Raw genomic sequence first — 18,367 nt, 5'->3', positions numbered from 1 at the left:
CATTTACTTATTCTAGTCACACATTTAGCTAGCTAGATAAAACATACTGCAATTTTTATCATATGTTTACCTCAGTGGTACTATTCTAATAAAAAAATTACATTACTAGTTTAAAGCTGCATCAACAAAAAATGATTATCAAAAAAGTTAAGTAATAGTTAAAAGTAACTAATTTCGATTAGTGCACTGCTGCACACTCCCTCTTCACACTGCACACTCCCTTTTAACAAGTTAAACAAGATTCCACCTTAAATTCCACCTTAAATGTGGCCACTCTACCAGCCGTTCTAAACCAAGCCGTAGATTTAGTAAAGCTAATGTTAGCGACAAGTTCTAAGCAGCTAATGCCATCCGACAGCGATACACTGAGAAAACCTGAGTGTTCTAGTAAGCTAGGACGATATTAGCTAGTGGTTCATCCCATGAAGCTTTTTTTTAACACTAGCTAGCTAGCGCTTAGCTGATAATTATAATAGAATTAATGTAAACAGGTTTATTCTTTGTGTAATATTTTTAATAATGGTTAATAACGGCTCAAGTCACATGTGAGTAAAATTTACACAGAGAAAAGCAGCCAGGTTTTTGGTAAACTGATGCTAAAACTAAGTTAGCTTAGCTAACACTACTATCCTAGATAGCTAGCTAGCTCTGTACAGCTTGTATTTTCAGCTAAATAACAGTCTAAAACCAACCATAATAAGTGATACTACATGCTTTATACATGTTTAATGTTTTCAAGATAAACATGATCAAAATTTAAACCTACCATTTCTCAGGTCTAACTCCTAACCTCACTGCCTGCCGTCTCAGTATACAACAGCGCACTGACATGCAACAAAACTGGGGGCCTGCTGCTGCTGTTGCTGATGGAAAAAAATCATAACATTAGACAAAACACTGCAATATAACTTTAGTCATTTAGTTGTTAGTCGTTGTACTGGTCTTTTCACTAATTCAGTCAAACACAAGTGCTTTTATGCAATTTTCTCAAACAAAAATTATTATTTTCCTTCTTATCCTTATTTTTTCTTTACTATCAAGTATAGTCATGTGAGTGAGCAACACTGCAACAAGTGTACCAGGAATACATCACAGAAAGCTAATATTACCACCCACAGTAGACAGCACAGTGGGTGGTGATGATCAGAGCCTCTTAAATGACTTGATAGTATCACATAATTCAGAGCTAAGACCTCAGAACACTGTTTAAAGCTGCACGTAGCTCTCTTGTTCCTTGACTGTGAGCTTGGCCAGGACTCAAACTGGAGTGGAAAGTCATGACACAGGTAATTGATTCCGTCCACATCAGCGTGGCCAGCTGTCTGATTTCAGCCTGCCACCTCGACCCGGGTTGACTGACCAAGTGGCAACACCAAACACAGCCACTAAGACGAGTGGAAAAAGCACCACTGTCCTTATGTGGCACCTTTAGACTAAATAAAAAACTACTGTTATCAGATAAAACGTCTTTGGTACTTTGTGGCTCAGTAAAAAACTGCAAGCGCTAGCCAACAACAAACAGCCATTACATTAAAAACACTTGCCTCATTTTACCTGCATCTCAAAGCTTAAGTGGTAGCCAAGGTGAGACCGTTCGTATAAAGACAAGAAATGCAGGCAACGATCAGAGTGATCTTGAGGACAGAACTGATGTATCCTTCCTGTTTCTGCTGATGTCACCACAAAGCCTTGTTAGATCGGCAATACCTTAAAATGCCATCTAGATAATCTACTCTGACCCCTCTAGGCATGGACTCACAAGAAGGCCTCCTGTGTTATCTGAAATATTTTCACAGTGTGTGTGCTTTTACATCTTTTTACATGGTCCAGATCTTCAGACTTGTTTGTTGCATTTGGTTCAAACTAAAATAACAAAATAGCAGTTTTGAAAGCTGCCACAAACCACCGTCTGGACAAAAAGACCAACATTTAGACCATTTGATTTTGATCCAAATCAGCTGAACCATGGTTTGATTTGTCTTTACTGTGAAAGCAACACTTTTTTGGTGGTTCAGAATTTCAGACAATTACATACAGTTGAGGCAGGCTATCATCACCCATTAAACAATAGAAGCAGAAAAACTGGTGTTGTTCCAAAATCTAAATTACCCTAAAATGCACACGCGTCAGGCAATACTATATGACTCCTGTATCTACTGTAACTGTAGATTAATCATTATTCATAAATACAAAAAAAAGGAATTCGAGGAAATGTGTTATACTCTTTCTGCTGTGTGATGCTCAAACACCCAGGGGGAGTCCAATTCTGACAGGGAGGCAGAATTTGGCACAACGCTAAGAAAGGCAACTCACCGAACTGACAACACGCCAAGATCTGACACACACCCTCCCACAAATCATTCAATGCTAGATAGAGGAAGACATAGCCACATAAGGCCTGGGAACACCACACAGGACCTGTGTACCTGATGTTTTTTTTGCAGATATTCTGACCCAGTTATGTAGCTCCCAGAGTTTGGTTCTTAATAAAGTGTCTCAGATTTTTACACTTGGACTTCAATTCAGAATCTGAATCACTGAGTAATTGTTACTGACTAATTTTTCCACCTTTTGACAGGAGCCACTGAAATCATATCATCAATGTTATTCACTTTACTTATCATTAGCTTTAACAAGTTATAGCCGATCGGTGTTAAGCATAAATGACCTTCAGCACACGTCAGGTTGGTGTACTCACAGATGAAACTACCACGGGCTAATAGCTCTGTCAATAACTGGACACTCGTATCCTGCTGAGTACTGCTGAACCCTGCTCTTCTCCATTGGCCTGATGAATTTTTTATGACACATTAAATTAAAAGGTTTACACAAAGTTCCTTGGGTGAATTTCAAGTTCTGAGCTCATTTAGAGGAACACACTTATCAAAAGAAGAGCGGTAAAGCCTTCTAAGAGGCATTCCCAGTAAACACGTGACACTGTAAGACACTGTTCTCATAAAGTTTTAACTTGGCATTAGACAATGGCCAGTGTTTCACTTCACTCTTCAATTTGATCCATTTACATACTGCTATTTGCATTATGTATAAGGATGAACAATGAAATGTGAATCATTTTAGTATATACAGCTAAAATCATTATCAACATCAAACAGATTTTACTCTAAATGAGATAAGTACTCCCACAACAGTTCAGATTAAACTCCTGAACAGAGTTAAAAGGCCAACTCTCAGAAAAGGATATACGCATATACACCTAAAATGAGTTTATTCCAAAATACAGAATTTGTTGTGTGTATTTATTTATTTAACTGAATATATAATGCAGAAATAGCTGTTATTTTTATCTGTAATTTATTGCAGGTGGATGCAATCCAAATTTTTAGGTTTTTATAAATATTTATGTATCAGTATCAGCAGAGTTTCCATCCTGAGCTGTTCGCACTCAGAACGAGACGCCCTAACTGGGACTGAACCTGTGAAAAGGAGAAGAAGGCTACAGACTCGCACTCATCTATTTTTAACTGCGATAACTCCACAGGTTCATCCAACTATAGGATGGTGTGATCACAGTCTGTCTATAATGTATTTACAAGAACTTCAACAAAAATGTGACTCTGGTGTGAAACCAGAGTGCAAAGAAACTGAAAACTTCAAGAATGCAGGGCTGCATGATATACATCAGTTAGCCAAAACATTAAAACCACTGTCAGGATCTGGTTCTAGTGTCAATGGGTGGATGTACATATTATGCAGTAACTGAAGTAATTTGATGTGTTGAAGCAGGAAAAACGGGCTAGCACAAAAATCTGAGGGCGGTTTTCCAACAGCATGGTGCCGGTACTGATGCCAAGTTCCTGAGCGGTTCAGTGCTTTTCCACCTCAAAATCACAGGTTCTCAGCCAGAAAACTCTGTGCCGTACTGGCCCCACAATCTTGCTGGTCTGAAACAAGCGAACCCTGATGCGAGTGGCCAAGGGGCAGGGCATTCAAGCGTAATCGTTGCAAAGTTGTTTACAACACGCCCACATTCACATACAAAGTTAAAGCAGCCTCCTCCGAGTGTGATGCTACTCGGAGCAGTTTGAAAATAGGCTGTGGCTGACTTCCCATGTGTCGGAGGAGGCATGTGCTAGTCTTCACCATCCTGGTGTTGGGGCATCATGAGTGATAGGGGAAGTCTGAATAAGTGGGTTGGATAATTGGCCTTGTAGAATTGGGAGTAAATGGGATAAGAATAAATAGAAATAAAATATTTTTTTTAAATGTTAGTCATATCTACAGGTGGCAGTTATTTTCACAGGGTATCCCAAGACGCACTGAATCTACAGTTTTACAATTGAACACTGTTAAACAGTTATTTACAGCAGGATTTTACTGTAAAGAATACAGCAATTGGTTACAGTGTACCAAAAATATCATCATTCAGAAGCTGGAACACCTGGTAACTGAACCCAAACCTCAGCAGTGAAGCTCATATCTGTGTATGACACACTTGTGTGAGACAGACTGAAATCAATATTAAACAATAACTGAAAATAGACTATCAGGCCAACCCACCCATTATAATATCTATTCATTCAAAATCTATTCATGCTGGATTAAGGTCAGGAAAGTCTGGTCATACAGGGGCCCAAAATAATCTGCCACATGTGAGGAGAAGATCCCCAAAGCGAAAAAACATCAAACCATATGGTAGAACCCACCACCCACTGTTCTCCGAGCACTGAAGATAAAAACACAGACAAAAGCCCAGAGCTAACTACTTCTTAACCCTGGATATCACAGTAGCTTGGGAGGTGAGTCAGTTGTGATGAAAGGGCTGCGAGGAAAACACAGTAGTTTAATAAAAGGCTGCAGACGGCTGCAGTGCTGCCCAAGTCAGCTAGTCAACTAATGAGTCTTTTTGGATGACTAATGCTCACTATAAAGAGTAAATGTACATATTTATTTGTTGTTTTTAAATGAATTATACATATAATTCTGAAATGGACGGGTGGACAATGTAAGTACGTCAGTTTTCCTCATGTTCTGTTTATATGTATCCACCAGGGATGCCAAAATTAGAAAAAGTAATGTATTTGTAATGTATCATCACTGTCATTTAAGAATCTTCTAACTCTCTTTCATCCCTTTCTCACATAATGTTTTTGAGTTTAGTAGTTGATGTCAGAGTATCATGATAAATAGACCAATAGAAATGCTCCAAAATACTTTGACATTTAATTTTTTTTTCAAGTAATATATATTGTAATATTAAAAAAAAGGAATTTTACCGGATTATCTCAGAAATTACCAGAGGTCAAAATCCAACATTAATATTAATAATACACTCTATAAAATAGGTGGACTATAATCATCGATACTCGGCACATTTAATACGCCACTATTAGAGGAGGAATATAAAACTGTACGGATTTTCCTTTTTTTAAAGGTAGCAAAAAAGCCTGGTGTTAGGTGTAATTTGACAGGTCCTGTGTTTATTATACAAACTGTACAAAGTGTCTTAAAAATTGTACAGTAAGTTATCAGCTAAAAAGTTTCCAATAATGGACAGAAAAATTACAGTTATTCACTGTGGAGATAGATCACAGCATATTGCTGTATAAAAAGACTAACAATTTACTGTTAAAAATACAGAGTATTACAGTTTTTTTAGAGTAAGTTTTGGCAAATAATAATACATTATAATACTGTAATTAACGCTGCAAAAACGTAGGCTGCATAAAGTCATATCTTTTTACAAAGTCAATGTAACTTGCACTTATGACCTTTAACACTGTGGCCAGGCAGCCAAACATTAAATAAAATAAAATATGGTAACAAACTAAGACATGGTCCATTTTTTTATTTAAGTAAATTTTCCTTAATGTGTGCAAATTTTTGCTTCACATGTATTAAGTATGTTACATTTTACAGTCTATCATTGGGTAAAATCTAGGAAGCTTCCGAATGGAACATTGTTAAACAGTTATTTACTGTATGGATTTACAGCAAAAATACAGGAAGTGTATATATTCCCCAATATATAAATATATATTTACATTTATATAAAGATAAGCAATAACCCGTATATTGTGTAAGATGTAGTGTATATATATATTAGTCATTTACATAATATCTAAACTATGTTTACAATACATTATTAATATGACACAATATATTTAAAACTCCATTATATGTGCATTTATAGTTATTTTAACATTTTGCTGAAATAGAAATGTTTATAATCTCATTTGATTAACAACACTAACAAACAGAAAGATAAGCTTCAGTGCAATAAAAGTCAACAAATTGAAGAATATAATGTCAAATGTATGTAATATGTAAGCTAACACTTTAACAATCCTGAGACCCTCCGGTGGATCCAACTGCTTATCAAACAGATCTGTAATTTAGGAATAAGGAACTTTGTTTGCATCACAGTCGCTGTGATCATGGAATACATAATATTGCAGCCAATGGCAGTGTGTAATATAAAAAAAATCTTATTAGGTTTTTTCCAGTTCAGCCAGTGATGTTATTTAACACAATATATATATCATCAACATATATATATATATATATATATATATAACACAACATATCATCTCATTGCCCACCCCTGACCCCTTGTTAGATATGCCCCATCAGCTAGCAGTTGAGTTTTTAGCCCAGTAACAGCATATTAAACGTGACTGACGCAAACAAGCGTACCCTGCTCTGGCCTGGTCTACAGGCAGGCCTTTTAAAAAAGCCCCATCTCCCATCCCCCTCCCGGCCGGCTGGGGACAGGGACACTATTATGCAATTCTAGCGTGTTTTCCTTTTTCCATCGGGGCTTAAAACCCGCCCGCCCGTCTCAGCAGAGGAGGAAATAGCACAGTGCATAATGAGCCGTGCAGTTAATTAACACTTCATTTCTTAAAGTATTTGATGTTAAGAGGATCTGAGATGCCTTCACATCCAAAAACTAGACGCATGATCTTCTGACCTCAGACCAGAATGTCCTGAACATTACGGCACGGTCGGACAGACGTGCAAGGCTTACACAGGGGTGGCGATCGTCTCTCAGAGAGGAGACGAGCCACGTGGTGAAATTGAGAGAATCTGAAAATAACAACAGATGGTGATGATAAGATGCCGACTCCGAGTCACAGAGCTCTCGCAGTGATGTTGACAGTGAAGGAGCCACTTACAGCAGGGAAGCGGGGATTGGTTGGACAGCTGGGTTATTGCACTTCATTATCACCACACAGGCCCATAAATTAGAATCCAATTTCTCAGACTGTCATGTTGGTTTACTCCATAAAAACACTACTTAAAATTTAAAAGTCTGCAGCATGCGCTGGGATGAGAGGGGAAAGGGCAGGACTGATTAACATGTTATGATCTGAAAACTCCAGAGATTTCAGTCTTTTTCCGGGTCTCACAACATTTTTCCTGAAAATGCACATTTCAAACATATTGTACAGTACTTTTTGGATCTGTTGTATCTATTGTCTTTTTTGTTGACATCTTTCTGAACATTTATTTGTCCACTCTAAAATGACTATGTCAGCTCAGCTGAGGATTTCTTAAATGCGATCAATTTTGATTTATTAATTATTATTTTTTAATCACCTGACAGTGCTCTGATAAAAACTAAATTGTGACAAAAATTATCAAACATGTAAAAAATGAACACCGACTCATTACAGTCTTAAATAAAACTAGTACACAGGTATTATATCATCTGTATATCCATATCACAAAACACCAGAATTAGAACAACACTAGCTACAGACCCCCTTACTGAAGACTTATAAGCGTAAGCATACAACTCTTACTGACTTGGTGACTGGCACAATTATTTGCCCTGTTTTAACGACCTTTATATATATTTTTAAAAGTTTGGACATACCTTCTCGTTCAGTGTGTTTCTTTATCTTTCATCAAAGATAAACATGGCTATTTAGATACATAACATAAGTACACTACTATACCACATATTTATATATTTACAGCCAATATTATCATGAATAAAGCGCTTATACAGGTGCTGGTCAACGAATTAGAATAATTTGAAATAGTGCAATCATGAAATTCTTTGAATGCATTTTTTGTGCAGAAAGCAAATCAGGTGTTCACCGCACCTGTCCTACTCGTTAGACTAATCACAGAACTCGTTACCTGGAAAAAAATTTGCTCAGCTGAGCTTTCCAAAAGGCCCATTTAGGCCATTTAACTGTGACACTGTTGTTTTATTGAATTAGAATAATGGAGAAACCGTTTCATTGAATTAGAATAATTTTTATTATAATTACAATCATCACTTTCTCAGTATTTTGTGGCTGCCCCCTTGGCTTGTATGACTGCCTGAAGTCTCTGCGGCATCGATTTGACCAGCTTGTCGCAAGTTTCCGCACTCACAGCTTCCCAGGCAGTGGCGATGTTCTGCTTCAGTTGGTCCAGCGTAGTAGGCTTTCTGTCGCGAATTTTCCGCTTGACGATGGCCCAAAGGTTTTCAATGACATTGAGGTCAGGCGAGTTGGCCGGCCATGCCAAAACTTCAAGCTGTTTTTTAGTGAACTAATCTTTGGTCGACTTTGCCGCATGAGCCGGTGCAAGATCCTGTTGAAATATGAAGTCTTCTTCGCCGAACTGTTCCTCAACAGTCGGAATCAGGAACGTTTCCAGAACATCTTGATATACGGCAGCATTGACAGTCTTCTTGAGGAAGCAGAGTTTCCCTACACCTCGAGCGGACATGCATCCCCAGACCATAACGCTCTGGAGAAACTTGACGGATCTTTTCACGCACTCGTGGTTGTAGGTTTCGCCACCACAACGCCAGACACGAGGACCTTGGTCACCGAAGGAGATGCAGAAGCGTGATTCGTCACTGAAGACCACTTTCTGCCAGGCTTCAGCAGTCCACTCGCCGTGTTCTTTGGCCCACTTCAGCCGTTTCTCCATTTGTTTCTTGTTCAGCATCGGTTTTACTGCTGGAACGCGAGATTTGAAGCCGAGTTCGCGCAGACGACGGTAAGTGGTTGATCTGGAGACGTCAGCGCCGGTCTGCTTGTTCCACAAGTCGGTGAGCTCGGAAGTGGACTTGAACCGGTTGCTGACTGCGATCTTTCTCAGCTGCTTGTTGTCGCGAGCAGAAGTTTTTCGGAAGCTGGAACAGTTGGTGCGCTTGCTGCAGTTTTTCTTGAGAGCTTTGCAGACGGAAGACTGGCTGATGCCGAGCTGCTCAGCAATTTTAGTTTGGGTCAAGCCTTGTTGGCAAAGGGCTTGAATTTGAGCCACTATTCCGGTTGAGAGGTTGCGCTGCTTACCCATGATTGATTTTACAACTTAGAAATTCTACTCAACCCTGACTTTATACTGCACAGTGAACACTCTTCACAGAAAACAAAAATTCGAGCATTTATTCTAATTCAATGAAACGGTTTCTCCATTATTCTAATTCAATAAAACAACAGTGTCACAGTTAAATGGCCTAAATGGGCCTTTTGGAAAGCTCAGCTGAGCAAATTTTTTTCCAGGTAACGAGTTCTGTGATTAGTCTAACGAGTAGGACAGGTGCGGTGAACACCTGATTTGCTTTCTGCACAAAAAATGCATTCAAAGAATTTCATGATTGCACTATTTCAAATTATTCTAATTCGTTGACCAGCACCTGTATAGAGGTCATTTTGGCCCTTCGTTAAGAATAGTTTCTGTGTTTAAATGATGTAGTAAGCAAACTAAAAACTAAAAGAAATGGAATTGTTTATCAGTGAATAATATGAATGTGAATCCTTCAGCTCTTGGGTACAACATATAACTTATACTTCTACTACTATAAATAGCATATTTTTTCCAGAGCTGTATATGTATATTTATGGCCAATATTATCATGGTGCAGAGTTTATTATCTAAGTTACCAAATATCGCTGAACCAGATATACTGTTCACTGTATATCGACATCACGGTATACCGGCGATTTATCCACCTCCTTACTGGAGACTCGTAGGGTCAATGTGACTGAAATCGTTACTACACGTCTTTAACAGATTGTGGAGACTGATACACGTGTTATAATTCTGTTCACACGACCTTTATACTGTCTAATAAACCGTGTTTAACACCAGATAATGAAGTAATAAGTAAATGACTGTTTAAAACAAACACAAATAACCTAAATTAGCTTAGCTAACAGAGCTAACGGGCTGCTGGCTCTGCTCTGCTGTCATTCTGTCGCTAACGTTAATGCTGCTACAGGCTAGCCGGGCTCTAGCTCCAGTATCAGCGCTTTTAAATGAGAATGAAATATCAACACAACTAAAACAGCTGTTTCTAATTAACCACACCCTTTAGTAATTCCACCAATTTAACTACATTCGCCCGGAAAGTCATTAAACAGCTAAAACCCTCTGTTATATTCCTGTGTCTCTGCTAGCTAACCCTGCTAGCCGAGTCATCACTCACCCAGCAGCATCACTGCGCTCGGTCAGGTGTAGCGTCACGCTTCATAGAGACACAGATTTACAGATAAAACTGCTGAATTATAAGCTCCAGACTCGCTAAAAAACATAATTTAAAGCCTTAATAAAGTGTTCAGGTGTATTCCCAGTGCTGTATTTACCCATGTCCCCGAGCTCAATCCCGTAGCTATCGCCGAACCCATGCTCCGGCTCGTCCGAAGCCGTTGCCCCGGATAACGGACTCCCATCCCCGGCCTCGCTCAGGCCAGCCGCCGCCTCAGCCGCAGCGTCCATCCGGCAGCGCTCCGACTCCCGGAGAAAGCCGAGCGATCAGCTGATAATCCCGCTAAAACCTGCCTCTCTCCCCCTCAGTACCGAGATCTACTCTTCAGCAGGAGAACCATACGGTCAACTGAGGGAGAGGAGGGTCCGCCGTGGACCTCTCACTACAGCTGCCATCAGCGGAGAGAGAGAGTGAGAGAAAGAGAGAGAGAGAGAGAGAGAGAGAGAGAGAGAGAGAGAGAGAGAGAGAGAGAGAGAGAGAGAGAGAGAGAGAGAGAGAGAGAGAGAGGCTTAGCTGAGCTGTGACTGTCCCTGAGTCTGTCTGGCTCTCTCTCTCCTCTCCTGCTGGAGCTCAGCAGCACACACTCAGGCTCAGGCTCACTCACACTGTATTACCCATCACTGAGAGACTCCTCACCCTGGGTAACACTGCTCTCTATGGGCAACACATACAGAGTGCAGACACACTCACACACCACTGCTTTACCTCAGCCAACATGCTCATGCTGGGCCCCACATCCATCATACACAGCTCTGGAAAAAAAAAGATATCACTTAAAATGAAACGTTTCTTTGATTTTACCAAATTGAAAACCTCTGGAATATATGACAAGCCATTAAAGCAAGCTGAACTGCTTGAATTTTAAAGTTATCCAAAAGCAGTGTGTATGACTGGTGGAGGAAACTGTGATGAAAAAACAGGGTTATTCAAACAAATATTGGTTTCTGAACTCTTAAAACTCTATGAATATGAACATTTTTTTTGCATTATTTGAGGTCTGAAAGCTCTGCAAATAAATGCTTCAAATGACAATATTTTTATTTGGAATTTGGGAGTAGTGTTATCTGTTTATAGAAAAAAAACAGCAATGTTCATTTTAATCAAACATATACCTATAAATAGCAAAATCAGAGAAACTGATTAAGAAGTGGACTACACACAACAAGCATATCAAGAATTTTTAGTGTATTTATATTTTATGTGACATTTCTAAACAAGTCAGTGTCAATAAATCAGGACAATTCCAGTTTAAATTGAGATTCAGTGAGTTTATTCAGAAATAGTTACACATATGTAAGTACAGTAGAATTTATTATAATGTGAGAGCATTAGAACAGTGGAAGAACAGGGACCCTCTCCGGCTGACCGCTTGTGTCCTGGTGATCCACCCAGGAGGTTTTGCACGCCAAATGCATCAGGTCTGTCCTTTCCGTACGACGGGTTTCCAGACAGACCGTCATTAGTCCATGGTTTGATCCCACTGACAGTCAGCGATCCACAGGAGAGGATAGGGGCCTAAATTAAGGTGCCATCATCACAGAGCTACAGATATTTGGGCAGATCCTTTTCCACCACCTGAAAGAGTGGCATAAGAACCAGCAGTGAAGATGAAGCCTACCGTGTCTGGTACAGTATTTGTGTGTGTATTGGTTTACAGTACAAGTACAGGCTGACAGTAATAGTTTATTTATACTTACACTTGGATCACTCATTGGAGAGTATCTCTTCATAACCTGGCCCTCACGGTTAATCAGGAACTACACAAACATTACAAGCACACAATCATACACTTTAACATCCATTTCAGTATCTTCTCTTTATAAAAAAAAAGAGAATTATAATTAACTGATGCATTTTTTATTTTCCAACACTACTAATACAAACATTTAGTAACTGCTAGATATTATTTAGTAACTAACATTTTTATTTATTTTATTTCAATTTAGCAACTACAATAATGTATGCAGTAACTGTAATTTATATAGTAATTAATGTCATTATATATAGTGGCCACCAAAACATATTTAGCAAATATTAAAATATATTTTGTATAATGAATTCTGTAACTACTGTAACTTATATAGTAATTAATTATATAGCAATTATATAGTAATTAATGTAATTAATATAAACTACCAAATTAGGAACTAGCAAATCATACACAGCAACGATTACAATTTATTTAGTAAATATTTAATATTTTTATTAATATTTAATATTATATTAAGTATTCACTACCAACACTTAATTACAGTATTTATTAACTACATTAAGGTACTTTATAACTACTGTAATTAACAGTCACTATTTATTAACTACAAAAACATATTCAGCCACTATTATAATTTATATAAGTTTAATAAAGTAAATTTATAATAAAGTTTTTCACAACTGCAAAAGGTTATTGTATTTTGTGACTACAAATTAAGTAAATGTCACTATTAGGATCTACAAAAACATTTTCAGTAAATAAAATATTCAGCAACTATTAAAATTAATTTATTAACTACCCTGTGAGGTATAACTACAATAAATTACCGTACTATATTTAGTAACTACAATATTGTACTCAGTAACTACAGTTATTTATAAAGTAATTTATGATACTTGATTTATGATGAACTTTCATAATGTATCTACTAACTACTACAAATTACTATATTTAGTAGCTACATTTATGTATTTAGTAACTACTGTAATTTACTGTCCCAATTTTCAGTAATTACCAAACATATTCAGCAACTATTATTATAATTAATTCAAAACTACTATACATTATATACTTTTCAACTACAATAAATTACTGTATTTAGTAGCTACAATAAAGTATTTGGTACTATGAATGATTACTGTATTATAAATCAGTAATTAATGTAAACTAACAATGAACTTTTATAAACTGTTGTTTATTATTTTTATTGAATTATAAGGAAGGTCCTGAAGATCTACAGGTCCTGTATAACTGAATAATGAGAATAGATACACACCTTAGTGAAGTTCCACTTGATTCCACTAGAAGACAGAGAAGAACAATGTTACTCACCCATCAAACAGAGATGATTTCAGTCATCACATGATCTTACAGTGGAAGTGAACAGAGCAACAACCGGGAAATTAAACCTCACTGCCTTTCAGTTCTCTATAAGAAGAAGGTCGACTACACTGGAAACAGAAATATTGTTTGATGTTTAAACTATAGGCTCAAATGTGTGGGTTTTACTCCTCTGAACAGCAAAAGAGCTAGCACTGTGGTTAGCGGCTAATGCTGCTGTAGCAGTGCTAACCGGGGTTAGCAGCAAGCTACGGCTAAAGAGGAGGTGCTTTGCATGGTTAGCGAGTAATGCTAATATTTCTGGAGAATTAAACTGAAACTCCTGTATAACTCTGTACTTCCGTGGAGTGGCTTTACTTTCCTTAATACCTGACTGGTAAAATTCATACATAAGGCGCACCGTATTATAAGGCGCACTGCTGATTTTTTGGGAAATCAAAGGGTTTTATGCAGTATATGTAATTTAAATGTATTAAATGTATTTCTAACAATAAACATGATGAAGGTTGACATACTTTCCCAGGAATCCTTTGCCATTGGGCTGGCTCTTCAGCCACTTCCACAGAGGATGAGCGTCGGCCCCATTCACATCAATCTTGCCGAACATGTCAAACTGTGCGTTGTAAGACTTGGCAAATTCTTTGATTTGTGCACTGGAGCCTGGTTCCTGAAAAAGACAAGAGAAAACTCTCACTAACAAAAACAGTAACTCATTACATAGGGTTCTGAAACACTGAGTAACAATAGAAAATTTACCTGGAAAGCCTTCATTTATCTGTCTTATCTATCTGAAGATACTGAAATATTTAATTTTTTTTATTAGATTTTTATTGTTTTACCCTATTTTCTCCCAATTCTAGCTGAGCCAATTAACCCACAAACCCACTTGCAATGTTTCTAACACAAGAAGAGTCAGGACAAGTGCATGCCTCCTCCGATACATGCGAATGTGATGTGAGGAGATTGCGCCATCTACCCGCCCAAAGAGAGCATGGCCTTATATGCTCTCTCAGGCTCTGGCTGCTGATGCCACTGAAGCAGCATGACCCAAGATTCAAATCCATAGTCCTTGGGTCATTGTGTTATCATCTTAATCTGCTGAGCCACTCAAAACACAAGTTCAGACACATATGGATCCCGAGTTTTCCTGTAAACAATATCAGTACCTGATTTCCAAACTGGTTGGATGGGAAGGCCAGGATGGCTAAACCTTTCTCAGCGTACTTGGCGTGCATCTCTGCAAACTGAGAGTAGTTTATGGGGGTTTTGCCTCATTTGGAAGCAACGTTGGTAATGATGACCACTTTACCCCTAAAAACAAAGAATAAAAGAGTTTAAGTATATTGTTTTAAGCCAGTTGGTTTCAGAAAATCCCCCAGAAATTAAAACGTATGCACTGAATTGTGGTTTTGTCTAGGGTTATGTCTACATAGGCAAATATTTAAAAAACAATCACATTTTGACAATTCCCTACTTCTGTTTTTGTATATATTACAAGTCAGCAGTTTGGACACAGCTTAACCTCAGTATTTTTTTTTTATTATTTAAACATTTTCTGCAGATTTCTGTGGATAAATACTAAAGTAATTTAAACAAACCTGAATGTTTTATATTTCAGAATCTGACAGCTTTGCACATCTTAGGGCATTTTCTTAGTCAGTTATGAGGTACCTGGAATGGCTTTCAGTTAACTGCTGTGCTAAACTTGTCAAGAGTTAATAACTTTAATTTCTTGACCTCTTAATGTGTTTGAAAGCATCTACTCAACTTAGTAAAGATAAAAATGAGTTTAAGAAATGAAGGTCAGTCAAAAATCAAGAACAAAAGTCAAGAAAAAACAAGATTCTTCAAGTGCAGTCGCAAAGAACATCAAAAACATTATGATGAAACTGCAACTAACTGTTATTTTGATAATAGATTAATCTGTTTATTATTTTTTTGCGATTAGATCTCATCAAGACCTCAGAGTTATCTCTGATGTTTATCAGTTTTTCAGAGTTACAACCTTCAGAAACCACAAGTTTATGGCTCAGATAAGAACAGCATCCCTACATGCTTCACAGGGTATTTTGGTTTATTTAACACTTTTAAATTTACATGATTCCTTATGTGTTTCTTCATGTTTTAACTTTTGACTGGTACTGTGTACAATAAATATTCTCTTTGTGTGGATTAACTGACCTGTATTTGTCCAGGGACACTTCATTTCCATCAATATCAATGGCACTGAAGTCGTAGATGGACGTCGCCGTCTGCCAGTCCTCCAACTGCACGGCCTGAGACAAAAAAGAGACAAATATTACCATAAAGAAAAACAGGTAAACAAGCTCAAGTGCCCTCTCTCTCTTTGTTTTCTACCCCTCACCAACACACTGCTGATAACAGCACTCACCATTGCCTGCAGCACCACGGAGAACAGCACCGCGGAGCTTAGGAGGCGCATGGCTACTTAACACTTTTACCACACTAAACACTCTGAACACTCTTCTCTCCCACACCAGAACTCTTCACTCTCCCAGGTCAGAACTCTTCATTTATACAGCTCAGACTAATCATTAACTGGGCAGAGAGCCAGTCAGTCCTCTGATTGGCTGCTTTCCTGCTGACACAGAGGATCTGAGTTCCTGTATTATTTGATAGCAGAGTGTTTATGATGAGCGCACTGTGATCTCAGGGCACTGGTGACAGACTTACACAACCAGAGACAGAGCTGATAACAGTGGTGATATCACAGCTGAAGACTCACTGAAGAGCTGTTTATCCAGTTCACTCATTTCTATCATTACAGAGACTATGACCGCATTATTTAAGCATATACCTTTAAAAATAAAAATAATAATATAAGGAACCAAATTGTGTAGTACTTTAAGCTGCAATGTCATGTAGATGCATTAAATAGTCTTTGCTGATATGTCAGTTGTAATATATAAAAGGTTAATTACAAGCTGTTATATTACAAGACCAAATACATAATATTACAATATTAAAGGCATAATATTACAAGAATATGGTTGTAATTTTACTAGATTAAAATTTAATATTACAAGATTAAAGATGTAATATTACGTCTTGGATCTTTTAATATTACGACTTTACTCTTGTAATATTAAAACTTTAATCTAATGATGTTACGACTAAACTCTTGTAATATTACAAGATTAAAGTCGTAATAACACTTAATTAAAGTTGTAATATTACAAGATTATTTCCCAATATAACAGTATATTTTTGCTGCACAATCCAAACAATTGCCTCCTACAATTGATAAAATACAGCAGTAATCTGTCATTGAAAAATATATTTACAGTATAATATTAACATATGACATAATATATTAAGTACATTTAGATAAGTTGTCATATCCCTGTTTATCAAAGGTAAAATCTGGCAAGCAGCCTAGAACTGAATAGGGACTTTAAACCATGTTTTGAGTTGCGTAACTACAGGAACTTCAAAACAGTTATAAAATCAGTATATCTATTTATTTCTAGATTTTTTTTTTTTACTAATGAAAACACTTATGCACCCTTGATTAATTGGTTTAATTGGATTAATTTAGCCTACTGGCTATCACAATAAAAAAAAACATTTTTATTTTCTATTTAAAACCATTTTAAAGACGCTGTTTTAAACAAGTAATTCCCAGCCAGCATGAAGTCTCACTTTGCAGTAAATAAAAAGGCAACTTGCTCTTATGGCTAGTTATGCCAGGATCAAACTACAGGACTTTTTGATTCGTCAGTCGTTGTGCTGTCCACACTACATGAATGGATGTGCTATAACCTCAAGTTCATCAGTTGCTGAGACTTTCACACTACATGACTAATCTCCAGGATCAGCTCGCCAACCAATCAGCTCACAGTAGCAGTTATGCTAGTGTCTTAACTGTGTAAAACCAGTTTTCTGTAGATAAACTAAAATACACAAGTATGCATTCTTTGCTTTTTTATTTTGTCTTTTTTTCAGCATTTTAGATACTGCAGTCAAATGTGCAAGTGAATTACTTGAATCAGGTTCTACTTTTAGCTTAGTTTCAGTGGCCCACACACAGAACGACCCACCAGGGATTCTCCCACTACTCCCTATTGCCAGTCCATCCCTGCTGTGAACAATTCTACCTCTTATTATACGAAAGAATTCTAAGCTGTCCACAAATCCTCAAGTATTTATTTTCAAATATGTTAACCTGGACTGGATTTGGATATTATATTACATTTTTAACTTTTTTTTTGTGTAAAAATAGATTGGTTGTTGACTGAGTTTTTTTACCTAGAAATTTTGTCAAATTTGGTGGACTTACCCTTCACTAGCAAACAAGTCTTTAAAACACAGAGTGGCTCATAACAGAGCTATTTTACATGCAAAAACATAACCTGGGAAAGTTATATTATTACTGAATTGCAATCATAATTCTCAAAAAATCTAATCTACTGTAATAAACAGCATAAACACTGATACATTACCATCATGCCCATCATCCCACTGCCTGCCAGAGTTCCGAAGAACAACACGCTGTTAATAAACTGCATTTTTGCTGTTTTCATCTGCAGAATGTTGAAGGTCCTCTGCAGAGGACAGTTACATCACAGCCTGGATGTGTGGGATCAGGCAGTGAAACCCACAATAAAAGGCTCTTTCTTCTCCGGAGCTGTTGGGTAACTGGACTTGAATAACACTGTAACTCTTCAACACCCCGCCTATTCAGCAAAACACAAAGCTGCAGACTGCAGACCCCCCTCTCTCTCTACAGCCCACAGAGAGCGAGAGGACAGAGAACAGCTCACAGCAGAGTCACCCCCACTCTACTGTCTGATATATAACATATCTGCTCCTCAATCTGAGAGAGAGAAGGCGGTTTG

The 18,367-nt window shown here is 37.6% G+C and overlaps 2 protein-coding genes across 5 annotated transcripts in view; both read right to left on the bottom strand.

Annotated features, from left to right (window-relative positions):
• The window catches only part of pip5k1ca (phosphatidylinositol-4-phosphate 5-kinase, type I, gamma a), a 48,258-nt gene extending 37,259 nt beyond the window's left edge, over positions 1-10,999 (bottom strand). For 2 of the 3 annotated variants that reach the window (XM_022669614.2, XM_022669615.2), the window contains exon 1: positions 10,554-10,996. In XM_022669614.2, the coding sequence (XP_022525335.2) occupies positions 10,554-10,686 (133 nt within the window). In that variant the 5' untranslated portion in view covers positions 10,687-10,996. Of the gene's footprint in view, positions 1-10,553 lie in introns of all 3 variants that reach the window. The other variant, XM_049465293.1, reaches the window with a different exon arrangement.
• A 704-nt stretch (positions 11,000-11,703) lies between these two features.
• gpx4a (glutathione peroxidase 4a) lies at positions 11,704-18,211 on the bottom strand. Of its 2 annotated transcripts, none has more exons than XM_049465291.1 (7): positions 17,972-18,211; positions 15,690-15,784; positions 14,675-14,819; positions 14,024-14,175; positions 13,444-13,468; positions 12,154-12,213; positions 11,704-12,031 (listed from the first exon to the last, which is right to left on the bottom strand). In XM_049465291.1, the coding sequence occupies exons 1-7, from the start codon at positions 18,050-18,052 to the stop codon at positions 11,999-12,001; spliced, it is 591 nt and encodes a 196-aa protein (XP_049321248.1). In that variant the 5' UTR covers positions 18,053-18,211; the 3' UTR covers positions 11,704-11,998. The 2 variants fall into 2 exon arrangements, with proteins under 2 accessions (XP_049321248.1, XP_049321249.1); XM_049465292.1 differs by lacking the exon at positions 17,972-18,211 and adding an exon at positions 15,901-16,029.
• Between the last annotated feature and the right edge of the window lie 156 nt (positions 18,212-18,367).

Source organism: Astyanax mexicanus, chromosome 16 (assembly GCF_023375975.1).
Source record: "Astyanax mexicanus isolate ESR-SI-001 chromosome 16, AstMex3_surface, whole genome shotgun sequence".
Lineage (NCBI taxonomy): Eukaryota > Metazoa > Chordata > Actinopteri > Characiformes > Acestrorhamphidae > Astyanax > Astyanax mexicanus.
Note: the sequence above shows the minus strand (reverse complement) of the source record. Positions and strands in the feature narration are given on the sequence as shown.